Genomic DNA, 13,720 nt, shown 5'->3' with positions numbered 1-13,720 from the left:
ACTCTGGGCAAGTCACTTAACCCCAATTGCCTCACCAAAAAAAAAAAAAGAAAAAAGGAAAACCTAACCAGGAAGGGATGGAAAATGAAAGAAATAAAGGAGAAAAATAAGAAATTTTAAATTCATTAAATGCTTCTACATATAGAGCATTGGATGGTAGAGGACAGAGAGCCATAAGGAATACAAAATATCAAAATCACAGAGATAGAAGGAACCTAAGAAATAGCATATTCCAACCTATTCATTTTATGGACAAGGAAACTAAGTTTTAGAGAGGTTAGTGGCCTTTCCAACGTCATGAACCCAGTCAAGGTCAGAACTAATAAACCTAAGTCTCCTGAATCAGGGTCCAGTATTCCCTCCACCATATCTTGTAACCTTAGTGTTAATCACACAGCATCCCAATCAGGACAGAAAATATCCTTGATTTTCAAGAGTAAACATTTTTGGAGAGGTTGGAGGAGGCAATCAGGATTAAAGTGACTTGCCTAGGGTCACACAGCTAGCTTCTGAGGTCAGATTTGAACTCAGGTATTCCTAATTCCAGGGCCAATGCTCTATCCATTGTACCAACCCAGTTAACACTAAGAGAATAAACATTTTGAATATGAGATTTATCCTAGATCATGCAGCAAATCTGTGGCAAACTGATTTAACAAATTAATTATTAATTAACAGACCTCAGTATTTTTAGATAAAATAGTTCTGATTATACTCTTAGTAAGCCTTTATGTTTAAAAAAGGAATGGATATGGCATGATTTTTTTTTTCTCTTTTCCTCCACAGTATTTGGAACAGCCTTCCTACGGCATTTCATTTCTCTTGCCAGTACCTTCCAGCGAGAGTGAATCCTTTGATAAGTTAAGTGTCATAGAAGAATCTGAAAACACTGGGCATGACACAACTGCTCCATGTGACTGTTCAGCAGAAGTACTACAACAATCCCTACTCTCTGGAAAAAAAAACACCTAGGTGGTCATAGCACTCCAAAAGTTTGTCCAGTCTCATCCACATGAAGAACAGGCAGTGAAATACAGAGTTAGGCCTTCAGATCAAACTCTGACTCAAGAGCTTTCCATAACTGAATTGGTTGTAATTTGAAATGATCATTTGGCAGAAAATCCTGCAGTATAGTTATTTCGTACTTGATAGGTTACTAATATAAAACAAAAAGAGTGCTTTTGAGATTTCTCTTTTGCTAACATACTTTTTGACCTGTCTGATGCCAAACAAGTGACGAACTCGAGAAAAAATAAACATTTGAAGGAATGAATGCCACTAAGAGCCTGTGAAACCCTAGCTCAAAATATGCTGTTCTAAGGTGGGAAAATCCTCAGTGCAATTTAAGAAGGTCTAAAGAATGTTGTACAAAATACTAAATTTTTTCCAAGAAAATTTTTACTAGAATTATTTTTATATTTTTGGTTTTGTAATATGAATAGTGCCATGTTAACTTGCACTCCTCTAATTCAATGTGTCAGTGACACAGTTTGTGTGATTATTATAAGACTGAATAATTCAATTGTTTCTGACATTGCCTGTTTCTCAAGGTTGTTTTGAGAATTGAGTGAGGAAATGTTATATAAAATGCTTGTAGCCATGAAACATTATATAAAGTTGAGCTACTGTTAAATGTCAGTTTACAGGGGCAGCTAGGTGGCACAGTGGATAGAGCTCTGGCCTTGAAATCAAGAGTACCTGAGTTCAAATATCAGACACTTGATATTTCCTAGCTGTGTAACTCTGGGCAAGTCACTTAACCCTGACTGCCTCACCAAAAAGCAAAAAATTTTAAAAAAAAAACATATATATATATATATATATATATATATTATTAATTTGCAATCGTAGGAACATGCCCTTCTATTCCTCTGCTCACTCTGTTCTCTATTCCTGAGAATACCTCCTTCCCCTATTTGCAATCCTTGCTTATTTGAAATGTTTCTTATCTTTCTAAGCTCAAATATTACCTGTTCCATGAAGTGTTCATAGATTCCAGGTCTATGCCAAACCTCTGAAATTTCACAGCAATTTGTTCATATATTTAATGCACATCTCTGTTTTGTGTTATATTTATTTATGTACAGGTCATCTTTATAGGGCCTTGTACATCGTAGGTGTCGTATAAATCTTTGTAGAATGATGTGTTAAAAGAAATCCTCGTGGGGGCAGCTAGGTGGTGCATCAGCCCTGGAGTCAGGAGGACCTGAGTTCAAATCCAGCCTCAGACACATAACACTTACTAGCTGTGTGACTCACACAAAAGAAAAAGAAAAAAAAAAGAAATCTTTGCTCAGGCCTTCACCCTTAAATGAAGCAAACTCAGGAAGTGAAAGTTAATAGGAATTTACCCAGCTCTTCAAAGTAGAGAAGCATTAGGAGGGCCACCCCCAAGTCTATAACCAGAAATAAACATCTTCCAGGGCAGCTCAATGGTGCAGTGGGTGGAGCACTGGCCTTAGAGGCCAGACCTCTGTTCAAATACAGCCTCAGACACTTACTAGCTGTGTGACCCTGGCAAGTCACTTAAGCCTGTTTGCTTCAGTTCCTCTTCTGTCAAATGAGCTGGAGAAGAAAATGGCAAATCACTCCAGGCTCTTTGCCAAGAAAACCCCAAATAGGGTCACAAAGAATCGAATGTGACTGAAACAACTGAACGACAAAAATTCCTGATTCCAGTTCCAGCACTCTTATCCACCGATACCTCATATGTCAGATCTGTAACTTCAGGAAAACCAACTATCCTAAAGATCACCAGCCTAGAAGTTCTGTTTCTCCTCAATTTTATCTGGTACCTATAGGCAGCCCTAGCAAAAAGGAAGTGAGAGATAATAACCTTTAATAACCTCAGGGTTATTTGCTTTGGCTGTTGCTTGTTGCCAAGGCAGCTTAGCTGCCCTGACTTTGTTAATGGGGTAACACTCTACAACTTAGCTCCTACATTTATAAAATGAAAGGTTTTGGCTAGATGATGTCTAAATCCCTTCCAGCTTTAATATTCAATAATCCTATGCTTATGCTACTCCTGCTTCCATCTAAGCCTCATCCAACTTTATTCCACACTGCCTGAGATCCAGGAAATCAAGCTGATTATCCCCAATTTCCCCACAAAACCTGGGTAATTAGTACAGATATCTGGGCATCTATTGGTCCCCATGATTCCAGTAAGGTAGGTGGTGCCATTTGATTCTTAACCTGCCACTATCTTTACTGTCAGCAACTGCGTAGGCAGCGGTGGTGCTAGCTAAAGTGCTGGGCCAAGAGTCAGGAAACCTGAGTGTGAATCCTACTTCTGAAACTAAGGAGCTGGGTGACCCTGGGCAAGTCACCTAATCCCTCTTTGCCTCAGTTGCTTCATCTATAAAAATGGGGAAAACAATAGCACCTACCTTTGCAGGGTTGTTATGGGAATCAAAAGAAATAACATGTACACAGCTTTGCAAACATCTTAAAAGCCCTAAATAAATGCTGACTGTTATTAGGTTGTGGAAGAAAAGAGACAACAGGTATTTAGGGTGGTAGAAGCTTAATTCAAGGTGCTGCTAGGTGGTACAGTGTATAGAGCACTGGGTCTAAAGTCAGGAAGACCTGAGTTCAAATCTGCCCTCAAACATTTACTAGGTATAGGAGCTGGGCAAGTCACTTAACCCTGTTTGCCTCAGTTTGTCATCTGTCAAATGAGCTGGAGAAGGAAATGGCAAACCACTCTAGTATCTTTGCCAAGAAGATCCCAAATGGGGTCATGAAGAGTCAGACACCACCGAACAGCAGACAACTGCCCTTTTCACTTTATCTTCTCAGCTCTCAGCAAACTAGACCATTTTAGACCTCCATCATTCTTAGGGCTCTTTTTCTATACTCTTTTTCTCATGGGTCTGCAACATACTTGTCTGCTGTTGTACACTATTCAGCTTAATTGAGTGTCACCTTTTTTTCCCTTGGCTTTTTCTTTTCTTTTCTTAGTTCTAGTGGAACTTAAGACCTATCTGGTGGCTACCACAGTTTCCTAGATTCAGGTCTTCTGCCAGTTCTGAGAACAACTGGATCTCTTGCCAGATCCAAAACTCCAGCCTTCCCCTCTGTGAGCTGCTCTTCACTTAGTGTGTTTTCTTACCCTTGTGGTGAAGTGAGATAGTGGTCTACTATTTGCAATGGATTCACAAGACATAGTTTCAAGTCCTGGTTGTTAACTTGCAGCCTGTTTCACACTGGGGAGTCATTTACCCCTTTTGGACCCCCGCTTTCTTATCTGTGAGATGAAGGGGTTAAACAAAAATGACCTTTAAATTTTCTTTCCGTTCTAAATCCAGTGACTCCATGACTTCACCCTCACTTAAGGCATCCAGTAGCAACCAGGATTCAGCGGAACCTCTTTCTAGATTTCTTCGAAGCAGGGCCACTGCAATTACAGTGAAATCTTGGATTGGAAAGAGCTCCAGGGTCTGTCGTGCCAGGTCCACGTGGCTAGAACTACAACTCTCAGCAGCTGTACCTTTTTAGACGAGGCTTCCTGCATTAAGTGGCACACTGGATAAACTGCTGAACTTAGAGTTCATATCCAGCCTTGGATAATCACTAGCTGTATAGTCCTGGGTGGGTCACAACCTCTGCCTGCCTTAGTTTCCCCATCTGTAAAATGGGAATAATAATAGCACCTACCTCCCAGGGTTGCTGTGAGGATAAAATGAGATTATATTTGTAAAGCATTTTGTAAACTATAAAGCACAATAGAAATACTACACATTCTCTATTTTTTATTCACCAAAGACAGCAAGGACTAAGATTGTGAACCCATGTTTCAGTGACAGGGAATTTTTCTATTGTGTCTCTTAGATCTATGAGCCACTGACCAGTGCTAGGAACAGGTAACTCAGGTCAACATCTGTGCCCTAGTGGAAGAGAGTTTCTCCTCTATTTTGGTCAAGGTGAGGTTTGAACCTTTAGCAATAATTAGTAATTAATAATAATATTAAATCTTATTCATATATTACCATTTGTTCAGCCATTCCCCAGTATTTGTCTACATAGTTTGTTTCTAACTTTTTGTTTTTATAAATAGTGCTGATATCAATAGTTTTGTACAGTTTTTTTCTGTCAATACCTCTTTAGAATATAAAACTAATGGTCCTATAGAATCAGAGACTATAATAAAAATTGTAATTTTTTTCTTATACAGTTATTTAATGGAGAATTTTTAATAGGAAAAACTTTTCCCATAAGTCCTTCAAAATTTGTTGTTTTACTTTTTCGTCAATTTAGCTAATCTAATGGGTATAATATGATATAATATGATAATATGATGAATAATAAAACAACCTTTCAGTTGTTTTAATCTACATTTTTCCCATTATTAGTGGTTTAGAGCATTTTTTCATATGACTGTTAATTGCCTAGACTGCCTATTCATATCCTTTGACTATCAATTAGGGAATGGCTTTTATTCTTATGAATTTGACTCAGTTCCCCATATTTTAAAAATTGAGATATTTATCAGAGAAACTTATAGCTAAGTTTTTCCCCTGTTTTTCTCCTGATTTTAGCTGCATTAGTTTTGTTTGTGCAAAAACTTTTTCATTTTATGTAACCAGAATTGTCCATTTTACCTCCTGTAAACTTCTCTGTCTCTTTTTTGGTCACGAATCCCTCCCTATTTGTAGATCTCACAGCCAGTTTCTTCCATGTTTCTCTAATCTGTTTATGATGTCATCCTTTACCTCTAAATCAGGTACCAATTTTGAGCTTATTTTGGTATATCATGAGAGATATTGATCTCTACCTAATTTCTACCAGGCTGTTTTCCCAATAGTTTTTATCAAATTCTGAGTTCTCACCCCAATAGCTGGCATCTTTGGGCTTATCAAAACCCAGATTACTGTGTTCATTTACTTCTATTTATTGTGTACTTAATTTATACCATTGATTAACCTCTTTGTTTCTTACACAATATCAAATTATTTTGACAATTATAGCTTCGTAGTATAGTTTGAGATTAGGAACTTCTAGGATCCCTTCTTTCTCATTTTTTTCGTTGATTCCTTTGATATTCTTGACATTTTATTCCTTCAGATATTTTTTTTCTCATTCCATATACCCTTTGGTAGTTCAACTGGTGTACAACTGAATAAGTAAATACAGCTAAGTAGTATTGTCATTTTTATTAAATTGGATTGATCTACCCAAGAACAATTAATGTTTCCCCAATTATTTATATCTGCCTTTGTTTGCATAAAGAAGTTTCTAATTGGTGCTCATATACTTCCTATGTGTGTTTTGGCAAACAGACTCCCAAATATTTTATAATGTCTATAGTTATTTTAAATGGAATTTCTCTATCTCTTCCTGCTGGATTTTGTTGGTAATATAAAGAAATGCCAATGAATGCTAAACCCCCAATTTTGAGGGTTAATTTTATACCCTGCAACTTTGCTAAAGTTCTTGTTATTTTGATTAATTTTTCAGTTGATGCAACCAAGATCAGGAGGGAAGCAGAAAACTGGGAAAGAATTTTTACAACCAGTGTCTCTGATAAGGCCTCATTTCTAAAATATATAGAGAACTTAGGTCAAATTTGTAAGAATACAAGTTATTCCCCAATTGATAAATGGTCAAAGGATATGAACAGGCAGTTTTCACATGAAGAAATTAAAGCTATCTATAGTTATATGAAAAAATGCCCTAAATGACTATTGATTAGAGAAATGCAAATCAAAACAACTCTGAGGTACCACATCACACCTATCAGATTGGCCAACATGACAAAACAGAAACATGATAAGCGTTGGAGAAGATGTGGGAAAATTGGAACAATAATGCATTGTTGGAGGAGTTGTGAAATGATCCAACCATTTTGGAGAGCCATTTGGAACTATGCCCAAAGGGCTATAAAAATGTGCATACCCTTTGACCCAGCAGTAACACTTCTAGGGCTGTATCCCAAAGAGATCATAAAAGTAGGAAAAGGACCCACATGCACAAAAAAATATTTATAGCAACTCTTTTTGTGGTGGCAAAGAATTGGAAATTGAGGGGATGCCCATCAACTGGGGAATAGCTGAACAAGATGTGGCATATGAATGTAATGGAATACTATTGTGTTATAAGAAACCATGAGCAAGCAGACTTCAGAAAAACCTGGAAAGACTTATATGGACTGATGCTGAGTGAAGTGAGCAGAACCAGGAGAACATTGTACATAGTAACAGCCACATTGTGCGATGACTAACTTTGATAGAGTTAGCTCTTCTTAGCAATGCAAGAATCTAAGACAGTTCCAAAAGACTCATGATGGAAAATGCTGTCCATATCCAGAAAAAGAACTATGGAGTTTGAATGCAGATCACAGCATATTATTTGCTCTTTTTTGTTTCCTCTTTCTTGTGGTTCCTCCTATTGGTTCTAATTCTGCCTTACAAATATGACTAATGTGAAATATGTTTACTAGGAATGTATATGTAGAGCCTATATCAGATTGCACACCATCTTGGGGAGGGAGGTGAAGTGGGAAGAGGGGAAAATATTAAATTCAAAAGCCTATGGAAGCACTTCCAGGAGCCAAGATGGCAGAGTGAAAAGGTAGTCGCTCTCACTCTCCCCTATCAACCTCTGAAAACCCAGAAAATATCACTCCAGAAAAAAAAAACCCTGGAACACCTGAACTAGAAGAAAGACGAAGAGCAGCAGTGCAGCAGCCCAGCAAACAGGTCTCCCAGTACAGGAAAAGACACAAAATCCTATTACAGCAGAGGGAAAGAAGGGGGGGGGATCATTGTTTGAACCTTACTCTCATCAGATTTGGCTCAAGAAGGGCATAATATAATCAGTTAGGTATAGAAATCTAACTTGCCCTATAGGCAGTAGGAAGGAAAAGGGGAAAGAAAAGGAGGGGAAAGAAAAGGGAGGGGGAAGAAGGGAGGGAAGAGCAGTAAGACTAAAGGGGAAGAAAAGGGAAAGGGATAATAAAAGGGGGAGGGACTGAAGGAGGGGTGGTCAAAAGCAAAACACTAGTGAAGGGGAAAGGAAAAAGGAGAAAGAAAAGCATAAATGGGGGAAAAGGATGGAGAAAAAGACACAGAGAGTAATCATAACTGTGAATGTGAATGGGATGAACTCTCCCATAAAAAGGAAATGGATTGCAGAATGGATTAAAAACCATAATCCTACAATATGTTGTTTACAGGAAACACATTTGAAAAAGAGTGACACATACAGGGTAAAGGTAAAAGGCTGGAGCAGAAAATATTATGCGTCAGCTGAAGTGAAAAAAGCAGGGGTAGCAATCCTGATCTCAGACAAAGCAAAAGCAAAAACAGATCTAATCAAAAGAGATAAGGAAGGAAACTACATCCTGCTAAAAGGCACCATAGACAATGAAGTAATATCATTACTAAACATATATGCACCAAATGGTACAGCATCCAGGAGAAGTTCAGGGAGTTACAGGAAGAAATAGACAGCAAAACTATACTAGTGGGGGACCTGAACCTCCCCCTCTCGCACTAGATAAGTCTAACCACAAAATAAACAAGAAAGAAGTTAAGGAGGTGAATAGAACATTAGAAAAGTTAGGTATGATAGACCTCTGGAGAAAACTGAATGGGGATAGAAAGGAATATACTTTTTTCTTGGCACATACACAAAAATTGACCATGTACTAGGGCATAAAAACCTCACAATCCAATGCAGAAAGGCAGAAATATTAAATGCATCCTTTTCAGATCATGATGCAATAAAAATTATATGTAATAAAGGGCCATGGAAAGATAGACTAAAAAATAATTGGAAACTAAATAATCTAATCCTAAAAAATGATTGGGTCAAACAACAAATCATAGAAACAATCAATAATTTCATTCAAGAGAATGACAATAATGAGACAACATACCAAAACCTATGGGATGCAGCGAAAGCAGTTCTTAGGGGAAGTTTTATATCTCTAAATGCTTACATAAATAAAATAGAAAAAGAGGAGATTAATGAATTGGGCATACAACTAAAAAAACTAGAAAAAGAACAAATTAAAAATCCTCAACTAAACACCAAATTAGAAATATTGAAAACCAAAGGAAAAATTAATAAAATTGAAATTAAGAAAATTATTGAACTAATAAATAAAACTAAGAGCTGGTTTTATGAAAAAACAATAAAATAGATAAACCTTTGGTTAATTTAATTAAAAAAAGAAAGAAGAAAACCAAATTACTAGTATCAAGAATGAAAAGGGAAGCTACCACCAAGGAAGAGGAAATTAAAACAATAATTAGGAATTATTTTGCCCAACTATATGCCAACAAATTTGACAATCTTAGTGAAATGGATACATATTTACAAAAATATAAATTGCCCAGATTAACCGAAGAGGAAGTAAAATACTTAAATAACCCCATCTCAGAAAAAGAAATTGAACAAGCCATTGATGAACTCCCTAGGAAAAAATCTCCAGGGCCAGATGGATTTACATGCGAATTCTATCAAACATTTAAAGAACAATTAATTCCAATACTATATAGACTATTTGGGAAAATAGGTGAAGAAGGAGTCTTACCAAATTCTTTTTATGATACAAATATGGTGTTGATACCTAAACCAGGAAGAGTCAAAATAGAGAAAGAAAATTATAGACCAATTTCTCTAATGAATATAGATGCAAAAATTTTAAACAAAATACTAGCAAGTAGATTGCAGCAACTTATCACAAGAATAATACACTATGACCAGGTAGGATTTATACCAGGAATGCAGGGTTGGTTCAATATTAGGAAAACTATCAGCATCATTGAGCATATCAACACAAAACCAACAGAAACCACATGATCATCTCAATAGATGCAGAAAAAGCTTTTGATAAAATACAACACCCATTCCTATTAAAAACACTAGAAAGCATAGGTATAAATGGAGTCTTCCTTAAAATAATAAATAGCATTATCTAAAACCTTCAGCAAGCATTATATGTAATGGGGACAGGCTAGAAGCATTTCCAATAAGATCGGGGTGAAACAAGGATGTCCATTATCACCACTGTTATTCAATATTGTACTGGAAACCTTAGCTTTAGCAATAAGAGAAGAAAAAGAAATTGAAGGCATTAGAATAGGCAAAGAAGAAACAAAGCTATCACTCTTTGCAGATGACATGATGATATACTTAGAGAATCCTAGAGAATCAAGTAAAAAACTACTTGAAATAATAAACAACTTTAGCAAAGTTGCAGGCTATAAAATAAACCCACATAAATCATCAGCATTTCTATATATTACCAACAAAGCCCAACAGCAAGAGATAGAAAGAGAAATCCCATTTAAACTTACTGTAGACATTATAAAATATTTAGGAGTCTACCTCCCGAAACAAACCCAGGAACTCTATGAACACAATTACAAAACACTATTCACACAAATAAAATCAGATCTAAATAATTGGAAAAACATCAGTTGCTCATGGGTAGGCCGAGCTAATATAATAAAAATGACAATCCTACCTAAGCTAATTTACTTATTCAGTGCCATACCAATCAAACTACCAAAAAATTATTTTATAGAGTTAGAAAAAATAATAACAAGATTCATTTGGAAAAACAAAAGGTCCAGAATATCAAAGGAACTAATGAAAAGAAATGCAGGGGAAGGTGGCCTAGCAATTCCAGATCTTAAATTGTATTATAAAGCAGCAATCATCAAAACTGCTTGGTACTGGCTAAGAAATAGGGGGGGATCAGTGGAATAGGTTAAATATGCAAGACACAGTAGTCAATGACTATAGTAATCTATTATTTGATAAACCCAAAGACCCCAGCTTCTGGGATAAGAACCCACTCTTTGAAAAAAACTGCTGGGAAAACTGGAAAAGAGTATGGCAGAAACTAGGCATAGACCCAAATCTCACACCATATACCAAAATAAAGTCAAAATGGGTTCATGACTTAGATATAAAGGCTGATACCATAAGTAAACTGGGAGAACAAGGAATAGTTTACCTATCAGATCTATGGAGAACAGAAGAATTCATGACCAAACAGGAGATAGAGAACATTATGAAAAGCAAAATGGATAATTTTGATTACATTAAATTGAAAAGTTTTTGCACAAACAAAGCCAATGCAACTAAGATTAGAAGGAAGGTAGAAAATTGGGAAAGAATTTTTACAACCAGTCTCTCTGATAAAGGCCTCATTTCTAAAATATATAGAGAATTAAGACAAATTTATAAGAACACAAGCCATTCCCCAATTGATAAATGGTCAAAGGATATGAACAGACAGTTCTCAGATGAAGAAATTAAAGCCATCTATAGTCATATGAAAAAATGCTCTAAATCATTATTGATTAGAGAAATGCAAATCAAAACAACTCTGAGGTACCACATCACACCTATCAGATTGGCCAACATGACAAAACAGGAAAATGATAAATGTTGGAGAAGATGTGGGAAAATTGGAACACTAATACATTGTTGGTGGAGTTGTGAAATGATCCAACCATTTTGGAGAACAATTTGGAACTATGCCCAAAGGGCTACAAAAATGTGCATACCCTTTGATCCAGCAATAGCACTTCTAGGGCTATATCCCAAAGAGATCAAACAAATGGGAAAAGGACCCACATGTACAAAAATATTCACAGCAGCTCTTTTCGTGGTGGCAAAGAATTGGAAATTGAGAGGATGCCCATCAATTGGGGAATGGCTGAGCAAGTTGTGGTATATGAATGTAATGGAATACTATTGTGCTATAAGAAATGATGAACAGGCTGACTTCAGAAAAACCTGGGAAGACTTATATGATCTGATGCTGAGTGAAGTGAGCAGAACCAAGAGGACTTTATACACAATAACAACCACGTTATACAATGACTAAGATTGTTAAACTGAACCCTTCTCAGCATAACAAGGATCTAAGACATCTCCAGAGGCCTTGGGATGGAAAATTCTGTCCACATCCAAAGAAAGAACTATGGAAGTCGAATCGCTATCACTTATTTTTACCTTTTGTTGAGTTTTGTTTCATCTTTCTGATGGTTCCTCCTATTGGTTTTAACTTTTATTTACAACTTCACTAATGTGAAAATATGTTTAATGGGTATTTAAATGTAAAACCTATATCAGATTGTGTGCGTCTTGGGGAGGGTGGGGGGAGGAAGGGGAGAAAAATTTTCAACTCAAAAGCATATGGAAGTGATTGTTGATAAATCAAAATAAATTAATTTTTTAAAATGGGGGGGGAAGCCTATGGAAGGCTGAGATTCTTATAATCTAGACGTTGCTGGAATTCTTATAATCTAGCCACAGCTCAGATTCTTATAGTCTAGCCACAGCTTACTAATGTTCAGACTCTTTAAGAGTCTGCCCAATATGACGATGTTCTAATAAACCTTGTCTTTGGCTGAAAGAAGGCTTGGGTCGAATTCCTTCAGGCAAGACCCATGTGTTGTGATTTTGGGGTCCCAGGACCCCTGAACCCCTAAACCACATCATTTTGGTGGCCCATATGGGGAAACTGCCTAACCCTAAGTTCTTCTCCAACCAAGACTAGAAGGTATGTAAGCTTCCCCCCTCCCCTCCTTTCTTGCTCTGCAGTTGGGGTCGCTCTCCAAGCACCAAGCCTTGGAGATGCTTTTCAGGCAGACAGTTATGAGGCTGTCTTGCACTTAGCCTGATGCTCTCAGGCTCTCAGTTCACTGGGTTGGTTCGAGGCCATGGACCTGGGTATACCTTCTGCAGCATAGAGGACGAGGACGGACGCCCTATCTGGAAGTGTATGCCCAATTCTGTCAGTTCTCTCGGTGTTAGAGAATTGGGGGAAAACCTGCAGTTGCTTTTTGGTTCCCTGAGGCTTACTTACTCCCTTCCCTCTACACCCCTGAATTCTCCTTCATGGAGGTTACAGGGGAAAGTTAGAACAGCTAAAAATATCTTGATATATTCTGGAGGTTTTGTGATTGATCATTAAGGAGTTTTGAAACACCTGTACAACCTGGTCACTCTCTTCCCTTGAGTCAAGAGAGTATCTGTTAACCCCTCTCATGGGAGAAGAGAGTTTCACCCTTTACCCCTCACTTTTGATTTTGCCTTTCCCCCACCCGGGAAAGGAAGAGGGGGAGGGACAGCAGCTATGGCATGGGTTCCCTTGGCAATAGCCTTGGGTTCTAGGGCAACCTTAGTCTGGAAGCATCACCCAGGTTTAGCACATCCTGCTCAAGGTAAAGAAGCTGGCCTCTGAACTTGGGTAAGCACGCTCTTAAAGTTTTAGTTCTAACTGTTAATAAGGAGATGCGGATTCTCTGTAAAGTAATTTGGAAATGAATTTAACATGAAGTCACGTGATTGGTAATGGGTTTGTTTCACGTTTCAAACTGGTGAACTTTCTGTATCAGTTATGTCAATCAACTTTTCATAATTTGGTTACTGCCAAAATAATTTAGCTATTGTTGGTTATTGTTTTTATGTGTAAACATCAAACATTAAACCCAAACATTAGAACAAAAAAAGTTTGTTTGGGTCATGTATGACTTGCTAAGAATTTGCAAGTGTATAGAAATCTCTAATGTTTGGCTTTTTATACCAGGACAAATTTAAGTTTGAGATGTAAATCCTGGAAAAATTTTTCCTAAGCTGTGATTAGTGACACTTGTTGTGTGAGGTAAAAGCTCATAGGATTTTATTTTGAATTGTCTGATGGATCATAATAATCCATTGATAATCAATAATCCACCATCTGAGAGAAATG

At 37.1% G+C, this 13,720-nt stretch overlaps 1 protein-coding gene across 3 annotated transcripts in view; it reads left to right on the top strand.

The window, feature by feature from the left end:
• Positions 1-2,059, top strand: part of LOC110214852 (interleukin-10 receptor subunit beta-like) — a 127,053-nt gene extending 124,994 nt beyond the window's left edge. For 2 of the 3 annotated variants that reach the window (XM_078146553.1, XM_020995938.2), the window contains one exon: positions 787-2,059. In XM_078146553.1, the coding sequence (XP_078002679.1) occupies positions 787-972 (186 nt within the window). In that variant the 3' untranslated portion in view covers positions 973-2,059. The remainder of the gene's footprint in view (positions 1-786) is intronic. The other variant, XM_078146552.1, reaches the window with a different exon arrangement.
• The last annotated feature ends 11,661 nt before the right edge of the window (positions 2,060-13,720 follow it).

Source organism: Phascolarctos cinereus, unplaced genomic scaffold, assembly GCF_003287225.1.
Source record: "Phascolarctos cinereus isolate Bilbo 61053 unplaced genomic scaffold, phaCin_HiC Scaffold_726;HRSCAF=1367, whole genome shotgun sequence".
Taxonomy (NCBI): Eukaryota; Metazoa; Chordata; class Mammalia; order Diprotodontia; family Phascolarctidae; genus Phascolarctos; species Phascolarctos cinereus.
The sequence above is the reverse complement of the archived record's forward strand: the minus strand, read 5'-3'. Positions and strand labels throughout refer to the sequence as shown.